Source organism: Calonectris borealis, chromosome 1 (genome assembly GCF_964195595.1).
Source record: "Calonectris borealis chromosome 1, bCalBor7.hap1.2, whole genome shotgun sequence".
Taxonomy (NCBI): domain Eukaryota; kingdom Metazoa; phylum Chordata; class Aves; order Procellariiformes; family Procellariidae; genus Calonectris; species Calonectris borealis.
This window is the reverse complement of record NC_134312.1, coordinates 71031949-71053367: the sequence shown is the minus strand read 5'-3', so window position 1 is coordinate 71053367 and position 21419 is coordinate 71031949. Positions and strand designations below refer to the sequence as shown.

General features: G+C 38.2%; 1 protein-coding gene across 1 annotated transcript in view; it reads left to right on the top strand.

Annotated features, from left to right (window-relative positions):
• EPS8 (EGFR pathway substrate 8, signaling adaptor) overlaps window positions 1-21419 on the top strand; it is a 139730-nt gene that overhangs the window by 90478 nt on the left and 27833 nt on the right. The window contains exons 5-14 of the mRNA XM_075159999.1: window positions 3823-3890; window positions 5839-6000; window positions 6203-6352; window positions 8680-8762; window positions 10818-10954; window positions 12767-12840; window positions 13844-13970; window positions 14326-14414; window positions 17977-18051; window positions 18663-18811. Of these exons, the coding sequence (XP_075016100.1) occupies window positions 3823-3890; window positions 5839-6000; window positions 6203-6352; window positions 8680-8762; window positions 10818-10954; window positions 12767-12840; window positions 13844-13970; window positions 14326-14414; window positions 17977-18051; window positions 18663-18811 (1114 nt within the window). The remainder of the gene's footprint in view (window positions 1-3822; window positions 3891-5838; window positions 6001-6202; window positions 6353-8679; window positions 8763-10817; window positions 10955-12766; window positions 12841-13843; window positions 13971-14325; window positions 14415-17976; window positions 18052-18662; window positions 18812-21419) is intronic.

Genomic DNA, 21419 nt, shown 5'->3' with positions numbered 1-21419 from the left:
ATATCTGACCTGGAAGTGGAAACGTGGAAGTGTTGTAGGAAGAAGCAGCAGACTCTTGTGTCATCTGGGTAGAGAAGGACGCAGAACAGGTTTGCAGGCTTATATCAATTTTGCTAGAAGTTCAAGGCAGTAGAGCACATCAGCAGAAAGGGCTGCAAAAGGGTTTGTGTCCTCCTTTCTGAGGGCAAGGTGAGAACTTGCGGAGGTTTGTAGGTAGAATCTGGGAAATCAGCCAGGCACTGGGAGAAAGCAGAGGCAGAGATTTAGTTTTGAGCTGCTGGAAAAAAACATGGGAAAGGGGATGCATTCTAGATGTCAGTCGTTTTTTTTTTCTTTTTTTTTTCTTTTAGTTTCCTTTTTTTTTCTTTTTTCTTTGTGTTATGTTCATATTATCATGGGGGGACTTTATTCATTCTTCCCTCAATGCAATTTATGCCAGGCAGCCAAAAAAACTCTCTCTCAGGGAGCCTGGGTTATTAGCAGCTGGGTTGACCCTGTATGGGAAAGGAGACCCACTTTCTACCTATCGAATTGTAAAAGGGTTGAAAAACAAAGGTTGAGGAAAAACCCTTCCAGAAGCAACGGAAGAATTTTGCCTGATGCTAAGGTACTTAGTAGAAGATGTAATTTGAAGGGTGAATAATTTCAGGATGGAGCAGATACCTGTAATACCCACCTCCAGCTCCTCCATACCCATAGTATCCACCTCCAGCAGTGTTGACAACATTCACAGCTGCTATAGGCCACTTCTTAGCTCATCCAAAACCACATAAAAGTTGCAGCACTGAGCAGTAATTAAGAGTCTGTGACCTGTCTTTTTTTTTGGTTGGTATATAACTGCAACAACACTTGGAAATCTCCCCAGTTTAGTTTGCATGCTTTACTTCAGAGTTTAGATTGCATCACTTTCTTGGACTCCCAGAAAAGGGAGTCTCCAAGTCTGCATAAGTTACATACATTACATGGTGGTTTTGGTAGAAGGGCCTATAGGATAACAAAAAACAGTGGTTGATGCCCCATGCCTGTCAGTGCTTAAGAGGCATTTGGACAGTGCCCTTAATAACATGCTTTAACTTTTGGTTAGCGCTGAAGTGGTCAGGCAGTTGGACTAGATGATTGTTGTAGTCCCCTCCATCTGAAATATTCTATTCTATTCTATTCTATTCTATTCTATTCTATTCTATTCTAAATGATAACTTGGATCTCTAGCAGGTTCTAATAATGATTCTACCTGCATTAAAGAAATAAATAAGTAAATAGGAATTGTTGCTGAACTCAGTTGTTGTGGTGACGATACTTTTTCTTTATTAACACAAACACAGATTGACTGTTGCTAATTGGAAATTTTATTGAAGTTCTTGTTACTATTCTGTTGTAATTAAGAATGCAGAACTTCAGGGGCTCCCCTTGGCTCTCAGGTGTAGGCAACCACAGATTGTGTTAGCATTCAGAAAGCTCTATTTCTTATATAAACACTATTGTTCTCACCATGACATTGTGTGTTGAAAACCTTGCCATCATGTCTATCGTGAGTGTTAGGGCTGCTCTGTGGAAGAGGATGTGCTACAAATGGTTTTGGATATCCTGTTTTAACACAGGACAAAATTTCTGTGAAACAGAGCAAGGAATCTCTGGCAAAAGTTACTCTCTTCTTAATTCCTTTGGAGCCTCTACATATTCTTTGTTTATTTAAAACAACTCTAACTGTTATTGTTTGTAGGATTTATAAACCTTACAGTAGATGTAGAATTTCTTATCCTGGTTTAATTTGATATCGTTAAAAAAATAATACTTTTGTTCACCTAAAAAAAGATAATGACAGTCAAAGCTGAATATTTGATGCATTGTTAATTGAGATCAGTGACTTTTTTTTTGATCATATATTCTTTCTTACTGGAGAGCATTTAACTATCATTTACAGTCTGTAACATAAGACTGTTAACTAATCCCCTTGGAGATGCAAATAATTCTATGGGGTTAAACTAGATACTATTTTTTAATTCCCTTGTTTTGTTAGGAACAGATGGACTTTACTTCTTCAGATCATCATCCAAACAAAAAAAGAAAGGTAGCAAATCAGACAGTACTGCTTTGCAGACTGTTTTGTTGGGGTGTGCATGTGTGTGTGTCTATTGTGGTTAAAAAGAAAATGAACCAAAAAAAAAACTTTAAGTAACATGCTGCAAAAGCAGAAATAGTAGTTACAGTTGGAATCAATGCAGATCCTCTGCCCTGGCATTTCAGAATAATGCATAATTAAATTAAGACATCTATTTTAAAATATTCACACACCTAGTTAAAAATTCTGATAATCCATGGGGTTCTTGAGTTTGGCTGATTGCACTGCACACTTCTCTTGCTAAAGCAAACTGAGTAGCTGCTGTACAGTAGCAGGATGGCTCTGTTGCATGAGCGGTGTTTGTCATCCTGGAAGGGGGGCTTCAAGCCAGCGAGGGATTTCAGAAACTGTATTGTCTTTCATGAAAGTCACTGAGAACTGGAGAGATAAATGGGTGTGATTATAAAAGGTGACAAATACTTCTACAAGTGACACCTGAAAATGAGGGCACTGCTGTATCTGTCAGCACTTGAAATTCCTGTCTGAAGGAACCCTGATCACAGAAGAGGCTTTTACAGTGTGGGTTTTATGGTGTCCTCACTGCAGATCTCTGTATGTCACAGATCATGTGCTTGGAAGTAGTCCGCATTTTTTCATTTTGCAAAAAGTAGCTTAACTTTCCTGTCAACAGAATCACACACTTTTATTTTCCCCCCAAATACTCAGAGTATGATGAAATTGATGGATTTTGTATGTACATCAGGTACTTTCCTTCTGAACAAAATCAAACTGCCTATTTTACTCGAAGATCAGAAATCAAGTTATTTAATGAAATGGAGAGAAAAGAATCGCCTACTTTCAGTTTCCTTGGACCTCTCTCGGCCAAGTCTCCTAGGGACTTCCTGCCTTAGACAAAGCTCCTGGTGTTCCAGATCGGGCCCTTAAGAGGTTATGGCGAAAAAAGAGAAAAATCCTCCAAATGTTGCATTCAAATTTTTTCCACTAAAGTTGAAAAGTTTTCTTCAGTATTCATCTGAATTCATTATTTTGTGGTGTGGGTGTGTGTTGTGTCTTCATCTTGCATTTTCCCTTCCCTCCTCTCCTGGTTTGATATTAATCTATTGTATGGAGTAAAAGGCAAACGATATTTCTGATTTTGCAGCATTGTGTTTTGTTCAGCTGAAAAATAATTCTGTTTAGAGATATTTGGTGTGTTGTTTTTGTTTTTTTAAACCCCTTTCCATGCATATTTCTACATTAGTAATTCATCAAATTGAATACTTTAGGAAGAAATAAGGTATGAGTCAGGTCTGGTTTGTGTGTGGCTTTGTTGTTTTGCAGATTTAACATGTATATCAGAAAATACTTATGCTTTCAAGCGCGTTCATACAAATTCAGTAAGCCTGATGCTGGTTAACCTATTGCTACCAAAGTGGCAAGCCAGTGATTTTAATAATCAGGCTTCCCGATGAAGTGTTTTCAGTCAGAACGCTGCTCCCCTCCGGTGTCCTGACTCACTGGGATGAGATAACTGGGTTTTTTTTGCACCCACTGGCTCTCTGTTAACATTGTTGACATAAGTATGATCCTTGTGCTGGACTATGGGGGGGTGAAGGTTTTTTCTGTCGAAATACAGAAATTATCAGCAGCTCATCTTCTGTTTTCACATATGCAACTAGTCTTGAGTAACTCTGAGATGTATTCAAAACAGCATGATAAGAAGTTGAATGAATAATTACTCTTTCTTTTCCTCCCATCTTTAGAACAAAGAAAGAATTATGCACGAGACAGTGCCAGCAGCATATCCGAAACTTCGCAGTATCACGTAGAGGTGAGATGAGGAGCGATATACCAATTATAGCTTTCAGTTACATGCAGTTATTTTTGTCTACATTATTTTTGAGGATACATATGCTTGAAGGCATATACGTCTTCCAAAATAGCCTGCCAGCCCGAGGTCACTTCAGAATAGATTACACTGAAATGTCTCAAATTCTGTAACTCTGCCATAATGAGCTGAAATTTTGATGTAGAAGAATGTAAGCAAAGTTGTGTGTAGTTTGGCAAACAGACAGGACTTCTCAATGGGATATCAATTCAACGTGTTATGCTGCCCTGTCTCTGAACCTGGCTTGTTGCACAGCTGAAAAGCTCCGTGCTGTTAGCGAGGCACACTGGATGATATTTAAAATGAATACTTTGATCAGCTATAATAAGCAGAGGTGACAGAATATTCAGAAAGTGCTGAGCATTAACCCCTAAAAGCCCCAGTGGTAGATAAACAAATATATTCTGCCTGCACAGATTCTTCCCCAGTGTGAAGTGCAAAGTATGTTACTTCCTGTCTTAAGCCGCTTTGCAGAAATACTGCATGCTGCTGTCATAGTTTATCCAGGAGTAGATATATTTTAAATATTCAGCAAAGTAAGCCTGGGTACCCATATGTAGCCTGTTAAGCTCTTTTGGATGCAATGCCTCATTCTGTAGTCTTTGGCACAAACTTTCTCCCACTGCCATCAGACCACTGTCACGGGTTAAGCCAAGTCTTGCAAATACCATAGATTCTCAGCTCCTTTTTACCGGGTTTTAAATTAGCTGTAAATTGTGAGGTCATATGCAGAAGAGTCTTAATTTCAAGTGCTTCTATCCTATGATCAGCTTGCAAATGAATACTTCTGTTGCTTCTAATTGCCTGTTTTTCTTTGTTTTTTTCATAATGGTTTTGGTACTGTACTGGCATAAAAATTAGTACTTGTATTTGGAGTCTAAGCATTCCTTCATGCGCAGCCAGTGAAGAGTTTGTTTCACTTTACTTCTTTTAAATACTTTGATTATATGCAGCTTATATCTACTCTCTTGTCTGTCAATACTAAGTGCTGTTATCCTGTAATAGAAGCAAGCGCACTTAATTCTTCTTTTTTTTTTCTTTTTTTTAAAGTTATTTAGAAGATAGATGTGCGGGCATATATTAAAATTGGTTCAGCTTGAACGAGTGTAACCATGTCTTCAATAAGAGTATGAAACTGGATTTATGCCTGGATAAAATGAAATAATTTTATGGGTTGTCTTGCATGGTTGGCATGTTGAGGAAGAAATTGTTAAAACCCTAATGACAGGGAAGCTAGTTGAGGTAATGGCTGTAAGGCAGTATTTAATTTCTAGACCATTAATTGAATCTGGAGAATATTCCAAGTTGGTGGTGAGCAAAAGTAGTTAGTATACCACATTTCTACTGTGATCCGCAAAAAAGAAGCGACTAGCCTGTCCATAAGGTATCCCAGTCAGACGCAAGCCCATCATGGTTGCCATCAGCATGCTAGCTGGCAGCTCTGGAAGAGATGAGGACACTCCAGGTCAGGGTGGTGGTGGAGGTACGTTGGCAGGGGTGTTTCTGGGAAGCTTCTGCTGACGCTTCCTGGATTTACCTTGCCAAGAGAGACAGGTTTTCACTCCTCAAGAAGGCTAATTAAATACTCAGGGTTTAATTCTAGTTTTGATACCTGAAAGATGTCAGAATATGCCTTCAAGTCTAACCACTTACTGTAGTAAGGAAATGACAGAGGATGACAACAATGAGTTACAAAAATCAGTTAACTTCAGATGACATTATGGACTAAACAACCTCTTATAGCTTATTGGTGGGATCTGTCATACACAAAGGCACTTTTATTCATGAATAATTTGTGTTGCTATTTCCTGGCAATTTGAATACTGACACTGCCGAGCAATAAGGAAAATTACAGTTGTTTTTTTTTTTAAATGTACATCCCATTCACTAGCACTTGACCACCTTTGTTCTGGACCGAAAAGAGGCAATGATTACAGTAGATGATGGAATAAGAAAGCTGAAATTGCTGGATGCCAAAGGCAAAGTGTGGACTCAAGATATGATTCTTCAAGTGGATGACAAAGCTGTCAGTTTGGTGGACTTGGAATCAAAGGTAAGATCTGTGAGTGGCAGTCTCATTTTCAAAGAGAGAGAGAGAAAAAGGGAACAGGCAGAAAACTGATGTATGTGAGATTCGGTATTTTAATTAGCTTATTATCACTTTTCCTTTTTAACTCATGCAGCTTTTCTGAGATCAGGACACTGTATAGTAAGGTGGTGTTTTGTGTTTGCTTTTTTTTTTCCTCTTCCGGCAGAATGAACTGGAGAATTTTCCTTTAAGCACAATTCAGCATTGCCAAGCTGTGATGAATGCATGCAATTACAATTCAATTCTTGCATTAGTATGTAAAGAACCAACCCAAAACAAGCCCGATTTGCATCTTTTCCAATGTGATGAGATTAAGGTAAGATAGTACTGGAGATTTGCTATGACTTATTTGAATAGGGGAAATTTTATGAATTGGCAAGTACAGTGGATAAAATCAAATGAGCTGATTCATAGAAAATAATTCTGTTCTTTTATTCTTATCAATATGCTTTAAATTTAATGCATTTATGATATTGCCACTACTTATAGTATGTTAGTAAATGTAGTGTAGTATGTCTTACAGGAGAGTAGTGCAGTATGTAAGCTGAATCCTTAGTGCATGCTCAAATATGTCATTATTGTAAATATTGATTCTTGGGCTCTAGCTGTTCATTTAGGTTTGCGAATGAGTAAAGCTCTGGAATATGTGTATGGTTTGCATTCACGCTTCTGGAGAAAGTGGTGTCAAATAGTTTGAGTTATCTCAAATTTATCTTATAATCTGCAAAGAACTCATCCGAGTCCTGAGTCTTACCCAGTCTTTTCCCTTTTTCTGCTCGTTTTGTCACTGAACAATTAAACCTTCTCTACATTCCCACCTCTCTGCATCTCTTCTTTGCTGGAGAGGTAATGAAAAGGAAAATATTACTTGCAGGAGGGACAAAACAAGGAAAGAGATTGTTTGTCTCTGATTTAAAATATTTACTTCAAGCGTAAATAAATTTTTTAATGTATTCTGCAATACTTCTGTATTTCCAGGGTTATAAATTTTAATTTCTGTTAGTTACTCTATGTAATTGGTATTTCTTTAAATTCCAATTGATAATTTCATGGGGATTTTTTAATTCCTTTGTAGTAGTTCATACCATTGTCTTAAAACAACAGATTGCTAATCACATTGTGCAACTGTTTTGAAATTGGTATAGTGAGAGTGGTGTGAAGATGACTGGCTAATTGTGTGATTAGTTGCACAGAATTTGCTGTTTCAATGGAAATCAGGATCCTGTGAGAAGTTCAGGTGGCATTATGTTACGTAATGCAGGAATCCTTATTGAGGTCTGGTTGGACCCAGCTTCCCAAAGTGTAGAGGTGGTCTCTTTTCTTCAGACTTTCATCTTTTGAAGTTGTTCCTCTGTGTACAAGTAAAAATGCAGAGCACATAAGGATGACTTGGAAGTCCAGGATCCCCCTTTTCTTCCGAGGTATTGTTTGAGTCTGTGACCATACCCTAGCTTTTGTTCCTTATCCACGAAACTTTGCTGTTTTTGAAAGGTTAGGTCTTTCTCCCTTGCCTTTTTCCTGCTTTTGATTAGAACCTCAGGAGCCTCTGCAATAAAAAAAAATCAATAATATTTGGGGCATTCAATATTTTCTAAACAAAAAATTGTTTAATAATAAATATCAAGAGTATGATTAATGGAATTCTTCTGGGTTTAAGTTCCTCAAATCCCCTTAAGTTTTTTCTATTAACTCTTTAACCTTAATGTATCCCTTGTCCATATTCTGTAGCGCAATTCATTATAGACTGACAAGTCCCTTAATCCCCTTGGATCCTAAATTCAACAAAGTTTTCTGGTCCCAGCAGAAGTTACATATTCGTCCCAAAAAGTTACATACTTCTCCTTTATGAGGGTACTAAGAAAGACATGAACCTTGTAAAGTGAGCCAGACACTGACAGATTTGGGCTTTGACAACCTGTGTAGGAAATTAATTTGTCAGTTGAAGACATGTAACAGAGCATTCTAAATCCTACGAGAAGCCATGACCTATTTAACGCAAGATCTATTAAAATAATGCTTTAGATATGCATCAAAATTTTCCTTGTGGGCCACTGGTGGAGGCATGCTATACTTATGGAGAGGCAGGAACCTACAGATTAGGATGTGTTCTGAAAAATTCATCTTGTGTTACATCAAAGCGAAATTGGAGGCTATCGTTATTTCTTAAAGGAAACTGTATCACTACAAGTTATTTTCCTAATCCTTTATGCTGCTACTATCTATAGTAGTTTTGCTGCTACTATCTATAGTAGATTTTTTTTTATAGTATGTCTTTCGCCTAACATACTTGAGAAAAACAAAAATGATGTACGCAGAGGGAAAAAATAGCTTATGCAATAATGGTTGACTTGAGATAATTACAGCTGTTCAGACAAATTTGGTATCTAGATGACATACTCATCTGATGATAATGCTTAAGATTGGAACAGTGACAAAAATACCAACTCCCAGACAATCGCATTGTGTGTTTCTTTGTTCTGTTTATGTGTAAAATAATTTATCCCAGAGCTTTTAAATAAATGGGATTTGATAAGGGATTCTGGAGTCTAAAGATGCCCTAAAAAAAGGGCATGAGGAGATATTTATTTCATATATCTGGATAATCTAGCTGATAACTGATGGTTTCTGTTTCTGTTTCTTTAGGCTAGCTTTATTCATGAAGATATTGAAAGTGCAATCACTGACAGCAAAAGTGGGAAACAAAAGAAGAGGCTTGAAACACTGAGGTAAAAGCCGAACTTCTTGGCAGTATATAGGATCATCAAATAGTGTTACAGCATTCAGAAGCTCTCTAAGTCTGCCTGCTGTCTTTTGCTTTTTTTTGCTGGTTGATAATATACTTCCAAAACCACATGTAGAGGCCTTGCTTTAATAATTATCTCAAGCTCTCTCAATTTATAGCGTCACTCTTACCTTTCCCGATTCCACCTTAGTGATGGGAACAGGTGACATCAATACCACTTGCCAGAGACTAGCATTGCAAGTCTCAGTTCTGCATATGGGTCAAGTAGTTCAGAATTTAAATTAAAAACATAAATGCCCCATAACTCCAAGTAAATAAGAGTATGATAAAAGGTTTTGGGATCTAAAGATGTTAAATAAAACAGCAACTGAAGATTGAATAATCTTCCTGCCTGCCTGTTTAACGATGCTGAAGACTCCGTGTTTCCCTGGTAGCAAAAGCTTCTCTGCCAGTTGGAAAATGTAGGGGAAAAGAGCCTGTTGGGTTCAGAGAAGATTAATACAGAAATGAGAGGTAGCCGACAGAGGCATAGAAACAAGGGCACAGATATATTAGATATTGAATGGTAATGGTGGTTTGTTGAAAAGTTAGTAAGTGCCTCCTGATAGTATCTCTCAATAACACTTAGTTTTGTTGTCCAGATAGAGAAGTCTCTGCTGGGCAAAAATCATAAAGTAAAAACATCACCATTATATGAATGAGTTTATAACAGTCTTAGCTACCTGTTAAATTCTGATGTGCAACTCATGAAGTTTTCCTAGAGTAATGGACACTCCTATAAAACCAAAACAAAAACTGACCTGTGTCTAACTTTATCTGCGGGCTTAAAATTAAATAAGTAGACTTTACTATTTGTGGGACAAACAGGAATAAGCACAAAGAGGCAATCCAGAAGGACTCTAACACATTGCATGTGCTGGGAAACTAATGAGATTTAATTGGGAAAAGAATGTAGGTCAGTACATCTGGTGGGAAAAATAATCCAAGATATCAGTCTCCGAGGGCTATGAAGCCAAGAGGTCGTGAGTGTGTGACAGCTTAGTGCTGATTATTCGCTGTCGTATCATGTACGTGCTGGCATGAGGTCACGGGGAGAGACCCTCCTGCCTGACATTGCGTTATCGAGTTGCTGCAAAGTTATTGACAAGTGGAAGTGTAGGACATGTAGAGAACAGTGCCCAGGAGACTGGAGGAAGGAAAGGTGAAGGAAAAATTTTTTTGATCAGTGTTCAAAGACCAAATAACATTTGACATTTTGTGTTGTTGTTGAATGCCATTAATGAGATGGGATTATAAAGAGATGATTCAAGGTGAAGATCTTGCTTTTAAATAGGGGTGTGGGGAAGGGACGGGATGTGTGTATGACAGGAGTTGGGATTTTTTGTCTGTTGGTATCAAGTTGCAGAATGACTTCAAAGACCTCTTTCCTTATGGTATTTAAAACTAGATTAAGAACTGGAAAACTGGAAAATTGCAGGTGGGAACACTGATACATTTGTATCAAGACAGGATGAACAGGCCACTGATATAAAAAGGAAAATCAGCCTGTAAATTTAATTGTTTTTGTTGGTAGTGTTTTAAGAAATAGGTGGTTGGCAACCTGTCAAATTTAGGGAAGAGATACTCAATTGTGATGACTGAAAGGTAACTTCATTACTAATGAAGACTTTCACACAAAATGGAAGTCCAGCCACTGAACTGCATGTGGCAGTAAAAATGCCACCTACTAAACCCAAGGCACTGATTTTACCTGTGTAAACTGGCAGGTCTCTAGATATCAAGTTCTGTGGCACTGCTTGGGGATTTCCCATGAGGCCAGGTGACAAAGGTTTGCTAACCCCATCATGGAGTGGGTCTCCTACTGTGTTTAACATATTTACACATCATGGTCTTGAGTAGTGCTTACTTGGCAAGTCCATAGTATGTTCAACAGTAGAAGAGGTCCTTGTAAAGCCTCCTTGTCTTCTCTGATTAAGCACTAGAAAATAGAACGTTTCTCCTTCAAGTGTCACTTCTGGGCTTGCTTCTCTTCCTCTAGGATGATATCCAAAGCTGACAGCACCATCCCTCCGCCGCCGCAGGCACCTGCCCCTGTGCCGCCGGGGACCATCACCCAAGTGGACGTGAGAAGCCGCGTGGCGGCGTGGTCCGCATGGGCTGCTGAGCAGGGGGAGTGTAAGTATTTCTGGGAGCCTGCTGCCGCAAGTGTGGTGACAAACAGTTGTTCTGGGCAGTAGGTTTTTATAATCCTCGGTGATAACAAAAATAATTTGGAAAGACCACTTTCATAAAGATTACAGTAATTGAATCCAAATACAGAAATAGTTGCACGAGGTCACCCCTCTGTCCTTGCTGAGAGCAGACAGGATTATTCTCCCAGACTAGTTTGAAATGCCCCAAGCCACCGTTGCCTGATCTGAGGAATAAGACCTGACTGTCATAATCTGACTTGTCATTTAATTACCCATTTTATGAATTTCTGTTCAGAGCTTCATTTACTTGTGTTTATCTGGATGGGTGTGTGGGCTACCAATTTTAACCTGAGCTTTTTTGTGAACATAGTAACATTCACAGTAGTCAGTACTGTCATAAATCTAGTAATTTAATGATGCTCTCTTTAGTAACAGGGAGAGCGTAGGCCAGATTTTTCGGACAATTAAAAAATATAATCATGGATTAAAAGCTGACTGGAGATCAGCATTGTTTATTTATTTTATAGTTATCGTTATAATGGCCTGTATGGCTAAACCAGTTGGTTTTTTTTTTTAAAGCCTGAACTAAGGAATGCTGGTAGCATTTCTGATGGGTTTGGATTTTTTTGTTTGTTTTTTTTTGTTTAAATCTCTAATGGAAACATTTTTATTTTGATCAGATTTCGTTGAAAAACATATTCTTTAGAAACAGTAAAGCTCCTTCTTTAAAACAGGCTGTATTAAGGGAATAATCTTGGTTAAACTGAGGCCTTTTTTGGTTGGTTTGGTTGTTTTTTTAATAATAGGTACTAAAATTTTAAAATTAGAAGTCATTAACCATGGAGTCTTTATAATTATATTAAACTATATCACTCAACAAAGTACAAAACTATGCAAAGAAAAAACCTAAAAGTATTCAGAGAAATCTGTAATTTTAGGAATGTTTTTGTCTACTAATCTACAGTATTACATCTATCTTGAGTAAAGGCTATTTTGTTCTTCTGTTTGACTTATCCTCACCTCAGAAAAGTTTCTTTAGTTTGTCAAGTGGTCTGTCTTGCCAGACCACTTGTGGATCTGAGTTCCTGCAGTTCTTTTTATTCCATTCGTGTGGATCTTTTCTAAACAATATTTACTAAAATCCTACCTCTTAACAAAAGCAATACAGTGTTTAGTGTGACTTAAAAATGTAAAGCGTATAATTTCTCAAAATGTTAACCCTTTTTGTTTTCAAATAAAAGTCACTGACTCTGTCCATTTTTATTTGGAAATACCTGTTTTATCACATCATTATCTCCCATTTCTCTGTTGCCAGACTTGGTCACTCTGCCCAAATTCCTACATCCCTTTTTGCTTATTACCTTTTAGATCAAAATTGTCTTTGAAGTCATGGCTACATTCTTCCTTCCTGCTCACTTCTGCTGCAGTAGCTTTCAGCATATTTTGCAAAATGGGATGATTTCTCATTACGTTGTATTTATAATCGACCACTTCCTGCTTTAATTTTTTGATTTAGACCCTGGTACCACACTTCTGTGGTTAACTTCCATTTATGTAGCTAAGTTGACTGAAAGCTGCATACACCTAAGCTTTTTGGTTTTTTGTGAGACTTGGCAGGATCAGGCATTAGGGTGCAAGATTTTCGCATTGTGTCGAGTCCTTGCAAAGTGAATGGTACAAACATTGCCCATCTTTTTCTTACAGCAGCATGATTTCAAGCATAAGCTGTATAGGAAGTGTTGGTTACTAATTCTGCGTATATAGATGTCTTACTCTCTTCTTCCCTTTTCTGCAGTTGAAAAACATAGACAATACCATGATCATGAAGAAACAGCAGAGATGATAGCAGCCAGGATTGACAGAGATGTTGTAAGTGAGAAACTACTATTGCTTAATGTCTGTGAAATTTTGCAGCTCTAGTTCGTGAGAAGGCTTTTTCCACATGGGAAATTCAGTTCTGGAAAGCTTTCCAGGCAGCCTGTGTTTGTGTGGTGGACCTAAAAATGAATAGGCAGTAGTTCTTTTTTTTTTTTTCCCCTTAAAAAAAAAAAGAAGAAAGAAAAAGTATTGAATGTTGGTGCAAAGTTTTCTGCTAGAAATATAAATACTAATTTTATGTGGTAGATCAAACTCAGCAAACTATGTAAGGATAAACTTAAATTCCATTAATTTAGTGGAACTTAGATATGTGCAATATCTGGAAAATGATCATATGGTCATTTCTGATCCTGCCTATAAACAACAACATTGGCAGGTTTTACGATGTATGCGATATCAAATATTGCCCCATTTGTCAGTTCTAACTTTCTACTTTTCTACTCTGATGTTGCCCTCAGCAACATACGAGGTCTTGAGGAAAGCATGCTGGGGCCTGCTGAATTGGTGTATACATGTTTTCCCTGGGGGCTCCTTCATTCTCCTCCACTTGCTCTTTGAAAACAATTCTTTAGAGAGTACTTCTTCTATAAAACTACATTCTGACACTCAACAAACAGCTTAATACTTTGTACTAAAGGAGATTATGAAGTTATACTGTTTAGGAAAATGCTGTCCTACACAAATGATTAGAATTTTTTCATATGTTGTGAGAGAAAATATAATGTGTGAATGAATTGTGTAATTCCAACCTGAATAATCTTGATGCTTATATCTTAAAAAACTTCCAGTGGCCCTAAGTTTTTAAAAATCTAAGATTTAAAATACTTTACAGGTTTTTAACGTTAAGAACATAATGAAACTAAATAAGCAATGTTCTAACATGGACTTTGTTCTGAGGAAGCTGTTGGTGTCTGAGAGTGTAGTCATTTTAATTTCTGGAGTATTTCTGCTATAGGTTCCGTAGAGAAACTCTTACTTTTCTTTTCTGCCATAGCAAATTCTGAACCATATTTTGGATGACATTGAGTATTTTGTTACCAAACTTCAAAAAGCTGCTGAAGCATTTGCTGAACTTTCAAAGAGGAAGAAAACTAAGAAAAGTAAAAAGAAAGGGCCTGGAGGTAGGAGGTCTTACTGCACACAATTCTGTTTCTCTGAGGATCGTTAAGTAACTAGCAAATGTGTTTTTCTGTGTGTTTTTTTCATGAATGTAGTAATTTTCTTTCACTTTGAGCACAACAAATCCTGTGCGGTATATTCTTAGAGGGAAACCTATGAAAATTATTTGCTTGAAGTCAATGAGGAGTGACTAATTAGAGATATGACTGCAGAATATACTCACTGTGTGGCTCTATATTTAAAAAATTTTTAAGTTGGTAAATTTATTATGTATTTATATGTTTACTATACCTGTAATATTTATAGAAATTATATACCATATGAATGGATATATAAAAATCTAATTTTGTTCACCAGAGGGAGTTCTTACGCTCCGTGCAAAACCACCACCTCCAGATGAATTTGTTGACTGCTTCCAAAAATTCAAGCATGGCTTCAATCTTCTGGTAAGTGACTGCTAGCGGATACAGTGGTGTGAGGCATGCAGTAACAGTTTTTTTCCTGGGATAGTCGACATTAATTATAACATGACCTTTGTTTTCCCTGCCGCTACAAATTAATTTGGGTGTCAGTTTTGCTCTATTGGTTTTCCTATGTCTTATTTCACTAGTATGAAGTGAAGAACTAAAATTCTGGGGAAAGATGAAGAGGAGAAGGAAGAATCAGTAACACAATGGATTTGCTTTGTAGTTATTTTTAAGTTGAGTTTTCTTGGAGATTCCTGCTATTCCAGAGGGTGTGGGTGCTTTATTGTTGACTCCCCTGAGGGAGCTGCAGAAGGTTATCTTGTCTTTGGGAATGTATTAATCAAGTCTTCTGCCTTCTGTCTAACTTTTCCTGGTGCCTTGTTCATGTAGAGAAACCTTGTGGGTCTTAAATGCCCTACTGCTGCCAGCTGTGCAGAGGGGGTCATGTCATCCAGGGAATTGTGAGCCTGGGTCTGTGTTGTCTTGGTCTCCACTGCTCTTTCAGAAGGAGCAAACCCACAAGTATCCTCTTCAAGAATGCCGATATACCTGGAAATGTAATGTTTGGTCCTTGGCTGACACACAGGAAGATAGCTCAGCTGATACTTGGCTGATCTTGGACGTTCACCTTATCCTAACTGAGACAAGGGCAGAGCTGGCCACCTCTGGCCTAGGTTGGCCTTTGAGCCAGCTTTGGGATGCTGCTTCTCAAAGGCTCTACACAGTGACTAGATGAGCATATTTCTTTTTCAGCATTATTGTGTTTCTTCTTTTCCTGGTTCTTTAAAGCCTCTTACTTGGGAAATTTGAGTGTAAATCGTAAAAGAATTTCTAGGAACGTCTGTTGGGATCACGGTTCTGTTGCATGCTTGCCAGCATCACCAGCTGTGGCCTTAATTTAGTTTTATTCAGCTATGCCCATCAGACTGTCTGTGCTTGTTGCCATCATTATGTAGGACCTTTCTGGCCTCAGAACGCTCCATCTGACAAATTGCTGTCGCTTTATAGGTTCTCAACAAGTGTAGAAGCTAATTCAAGAGCCTTCTCCTGGCACCTCCTCTTCTGCAAGTGCTATTAAAGAAAGGCAGCAAGTGGGACACCTTCAAAACATTTACTTTCAGATACTGACTGTCCCTTCCAATTGCTGGGGAAGCTATGCCAACGGGGAAAATTGTTCCTGCATTCACTGAGTCAAATCAGCTTTTTCTTCCTCTTAGGGAATGAATTCTGATTGCAGGGCTGCAGGAGATATTTAGAAATGTTAAGAAAATGTTTTTGTTTTTTTTTTAAACCCTATATTGAGTGCTGTGATTCTGACCTTAAAGGATTGCTGTTTTGGAGGGGATGGATGTTTTAGAACATGCTGATCCTGCTCAGTAATAGTGCTTGTAATGTTCATTTTTCTCCATTCTTACTTTTTACGGTGTTCTGTATTTAAATTAGTTTTTCACCCAAGACCAACATGTGCATCTTCGAATCTTTCTCTTCTGTGCAGGAGAAGAAGCAGTTCTTGTTTTGGTGCTCAGCAGCATCTAGGACCTGGTTTCTAATGTTGCTCTTGAAGAGCTCTGCTGTAATAGTGCATTCAGCATCATTGCAGGAGCCACAAAAGCCTGAAATTTCACTTCCTGGTGCTTTATGTCAGTCATGGAGAACTGTATAAAATGAAGAATCTAGTTTAAAAATAAAAGGAGTAGCTAGAAGAATAAAATCTTTGCCAGCAGAATGGAAACTGTTTTAAAACACCATGCTGGAAGCTCCTAGGAAATGCCTACCATCTGTCAAAAAAACTTTAGGAAGACTGAAAGAAAGTTGTTATGACTGAAGAACAATGTATAGGAAGTTATTAGAAGTAAAAACACATCCTCCTCCTTTCTTCGTGTGGAGGCACACTCTGGAAGGCTAGATGTAAAAGTAGAATAACGCTAGCCAAAAGCAGTTTGAGGAACAGACAGCAAGATGCAATAAAAACTACTATAACTTTTTAAAACACATTCTAGCATTCTTCTTATTTCTGGAGCCTGCAGGGCCAACGGGTGATCAGTAAATAGAAGAAATCCTCCGAGAAGCTGTATCAGAAAAAGTGTATGATCTTTTTTTATGCATATGTTTACTTGAAAAAGCTTGATAGTGGACAATATGTTAATGAAAACCATTTTTTATGGGGGGCACAAGAGATTATCTGTTTCATATTGAAGAACCGGTAATGGGTTAAAGAACAGCAAATCAAAATGGCAAGTTACAGGCAGATGTATAGAAGCCCTGTTTGAATGGGCACCATTCCTCCATCTGTTCCAAAAACTAAGTCAGCAGACCACACAGTATGGTGCAAACCTCTCTCAAACTGCCTTTCCTCCAGAGGAAGATAAGTGGTTAAGGTAATGCTGATAATCTTCAAAGTCATTCCAAGGATCTGAGGGCCTAGGAGAACCAGGTACCCCTGAGGTACCCACACATGGGATGCAGTTTGTAGGCAGGTGTATTAAATTGAGAAAGAAGCAAACATGCATCTTGCAAAACAAAGTAATGTCTACAAATCCATCAATTCTTTGATTTTGTTTCTTTGGATTTCCAAAACACATCCAGCAATGTTGCATACCCTTAAGTTCTTAAAGAAACTGAGCAACTGTGAGGTTGAATGTAGCTTCTTAGATTCTTGTTTGGTGAAATAGAAAACAGATTATAGGACTAAAATGATGTTTCTCAAAGTGCAGTGAATTCAGCAGTGAAGTCCCATACGTGCCTCTGCAGAGGCCTTTGCTGTCCAACATATTTACATGTGTTCTGGCAAATGGGGAGTGTAGAGTCTACAAACGTAGAAATATCTCATGATAGCAAATAAAGTGACAGATGAAATTCAATATTGATAGGTATCGTAGAGCATGGAGAGGTGGGGAAAAATCTCATATATAAAACAAATCAGAACAAAATGTTGATTTAATACAGATTCCTGTGAGAACATCATCCGTGTTCAAAGGTGATCAACCTTTGTTAAGAAATGCTAAGAACCATTAGGAAAAAAAAAAAAGAAAATTAGCAAATAAAGAGCATCAATATGCCGTTATGTTCCCTGACCTTATTTTGTTCCCAGTGTAGCAAAATTGAAGAAAGTACAGCAAGGACAAGAATGCTCAAAGGAATTACTTTAGATTGGAAAAGACCAAACAGAGGAAGAATGTAATAAATTTGTAAAAGGTTATGAACATCACTAGAAAAAGCGAGTAGAGAAGGATTGCTCAGTTTTTATTTGGAAAAGAACTACAGAATACTATGAAACTAAGAGGTGGCAAATTTCCAAAGGAGTTGCTTCTTTACAAAGCGTATAATTCAGTTGTGGAACTTCTTGTTTTAGATGATAAAGATATACATGGATTCAAAAGCAATTGGATGAATAAGCACTTGCACTTAGTGGATGTTGCAGACAAAACACTGGGCTTAAGCACACCTGTGGCCTGACCAGGGATGGCCATTCTTATGTGAAGTATTTATTGTCGTAAAAGTTAACCGTTTCTTAAAATGTATCATTTTCCCGTTCCTTCAGGCCAAATTAAAGTTCCATATCCAGAATCCTAGTGCAGCAGAACTGGTTCATTTTCTCTTTACCCCACTACATATGGTAAGGTTTTATAATTTTCTCAGTGTTTTCTTTCAGAACTCTTGTATTTATATGCTCTGTAAACTTTTCAAGGATACCAAGATTGAAATGTTGTGCCCCTGGACAAAAACTAAGGAGAAATGTGTGTATCTCAGGATGAGGTTCTCTTCAGAAAATAATTTATATCCTTTTCTGCGTATATTCCCATTTATTAAATATATTTATTTAAATCATCTTTAGCTTTGTGTGTTACAGTTTGCCATCATAATTTTTAATTAACAATAAAAAGTTGAGGTAATTTACATAATGCAGGAGGAGAGTTGAAAGCATAGCCATATGTCTATTTAATGGAAGTGCATGTGGTTTTGATCAGTAGAGCAAAAATAACATTGCCAAAAGTGGGTCTAAATATAAAATGATTGGTGACCAGAGCAGTTCTTCTGCAATAAATGGTTTAGTTAATCTGTAGGACGTTAAGACACATTGTTAGCTTCTTGGAGTTTGGGGGGGAGGAGAGGGGTGTTTTTGTGAGTAATAAACGTTTCCTAGCAGCACTGTAGGTAACATATTCACAGTAACTTCCTTACTGACAATGTGTATGTTCTTTGTATTATTTTAATATTTGGATTTAGGTGGTACAGACAACAGGAGGTCCAGAGCTTGCTGGTACAGTACTGAGCCCCCTCTTAACAAAAGATACTATAGACTTCCTGCGATATACTGTCACCAGTGAGGAAGGACAGTTATGGATGTCATTGGGTGACACATGGACTAAAGCCAGGTGAGAAGAAGCCTTTGCATATTTTAGAGATGATCTCTAAACTCAAGTTTGTTGACACGATCTTAACCAGGTTATCCACCCCCCAATAAACTCAGTATTAATTTGTTAGGCTTTGGACTCTTCAGACCTGTTCTTTGAAGTTTTTGGAAAGGAACTCTTCAGCCTCAGTGGGATTTGGGAGTGGCTTGATTTTAGGGGTCTCAAGCAGGGAGAAAATGCAGACAGAAATTTTTGTTTTGTCCATGGTATCAAGAACCTCTTGACATAACCTCTTGCAGTCATTTTTTCTGAACTGTCCCTTGCATGTTTCCAGTTGTTTTTCACCATTATTTTTCCAACCCAGCTATCTGGACTTCATTAAATATCAATTTGAAGAAACTGCAATAAAAAGTGACAAAATATTGAAGAACAGGATACAGATTTCTATTTTCAATTTCCAACAATTATCAAAAGCTAAAAATTTACGTGTTTACTTCTTCAAAAGCATCATAATGCTATAAAGAAAATGCTTATAATTTTTCAACAATGTGTATTGGCTGAACCATGTTACATGTGCATACCCTACACGTTGCACTTAATGGATGCACTATTATGGTTAGGCTTAGCTAAAGATTAACTATTTTATGCATTTGTTATTTTTGAGGTAAGTATATGATTTGAGATTGCTTAGCTAAATAGAACATTTAAAAACAAAAGCTGGACATGAGCCGGCAATGTGCGCTCGCAGCCCAGAAGGCCAACTATATCCTGGGCTGCATCAAAAGAAGCGAGGCCAGCAGGTTGAGGGAGGTGATTCTGCCCCTCTACTCTGCGCTGGTGAGACCCCACCTGGAGTACTGCGTCCAGCCCTGGAGTCCTCAGCACAAGAAAGACATGGACCTGTTGGAGCGGGTCCAGAGGAGGGCCACAAAAATGTTTGGGGGGATGGAACGCCTCTCCTATGAGGAAAGGCTGAGAGAGTTGGGGTTATTCAGCTTGGAGAAGAGAAGGTTTCGGGGAGACCTCATTGCAGCCTTTCAGTACTTAAAGGGGGCTTATAAGAAAGATGGGGACAGACTTTTTAGCAGGGCCTGTTGCGACAGGACGAGGGGGAATGGTTTTAAACTAAAAGAGGGTAGATTTAGATTAGATATAAGGAAGAAATTTTTTACGATGAGGGTGGTGAAACACTGGCACAGGTTGCCCAGAGAGGTGGTAGATGCCCCATCCCTGGAAACACTCAAGGCCAGGTTGGATGGGGCTCTGAGAAACCTGATCTAGTTGCAGATGTCCCTGCCCATGTCAGGGGGGTTGGACTAGATGACCTTTAAAGGTCCCTTCCAACCCAAACTATTCTATGATTCTATGATTCTATGAACATGCAAAAGAAAAAGCTTAAATTAGCAAAGTGCATTTTAACTCTGTAATCTGTGGTAGATAAGTACATTTGATGATGATTAAGTATGCAGTCACTTGGGCTGGAAATGCATCATGTATTTTGTGTTTATTCATCCTTGCTCTTGGATTTCAAGTTGGAACATAAACATCTACCAAGTGGATTTCTTTAATTAATTAATTGATTGACTAAAAAGTACTTGAGTGTTTTGCTGGTAAGGAAGGCTGCATGGAAAGCCCTAGAGCATGGAGTGGCAAACATCCTCAGAGTAGGGAGAGTGACATACAGGTCTTTCCCTTTCTTGAGCTCACTCTGCTGCAGACCAGGAACGTCCAAATTCGTCCTTTGGGCCTATCCTTCGGCCTGCTACTACAAAATGAGCTGGAAACAGGAATTGCAGCTCCTTGCGATTGCCAGAGAGCTTACCCCAGCAAAACACCATGCGCTTGCCTTTACCTGCTTCAAGCTCTGCTGGCTTCATAGCAGCTTGCGGTGGGACTGACAGTGGAAATTGCCTCATAGCATTGGAGCCCCGTGCAGGGAAAATGGATCCCTGGGTAAAATAATGGGCTCCTTGTCTTGGGAACTACCATCATCATTTGTTTAGTCCATCCTGAAAAAAGTTTAATGGGAAGAGAAGTAGCTCCTGTTGGGCAGTGAAGAATGAACCACTTAGAATATAGTTGGTTGACCTGTGCAGATTAGCAATGATGGTCTGATTGATCTCAGTATACAAAGGCACACTGTGCTGTGGTGTAGCAGGAGAGGTGAATGATGAAACTCAAGGGTTACTGACCTAGCTCAGGCCTGCTAATGGGCTAGTAATTGCTGACTGCTCCTACAACTTATGTGACTGGCAGCATTTGTCCCTTAATTTTGAGCAGTGTCAACAACACCACTGTTAAAAGACTGTAATGTACATTCCCGTTTCTGCTTCCACTGTGAAGATACAGTAATTTATATTGCGGGACAGTGTGTTATGTATAGTGCAAAGGCAGAGCATGAAAGTGTTTAGGTATTTTGTATTTCAATAGGGAATGCTAATGGAGCTCTGAAAAGTAATACAGTATTTTAAAAAGATCAATCTGGACTATAAAACAGCAAATGTGGTGATAATTCTTGTGTCTTGGAGCATGTAGAATTGAGTTTTTTGTCAGTAAAAGCTATTGTTTAACTTTTTCTTTTAGGTGTAGCTAGGCCCTACCTGCTTCCAGACTTTCTTATAAAGCAGGC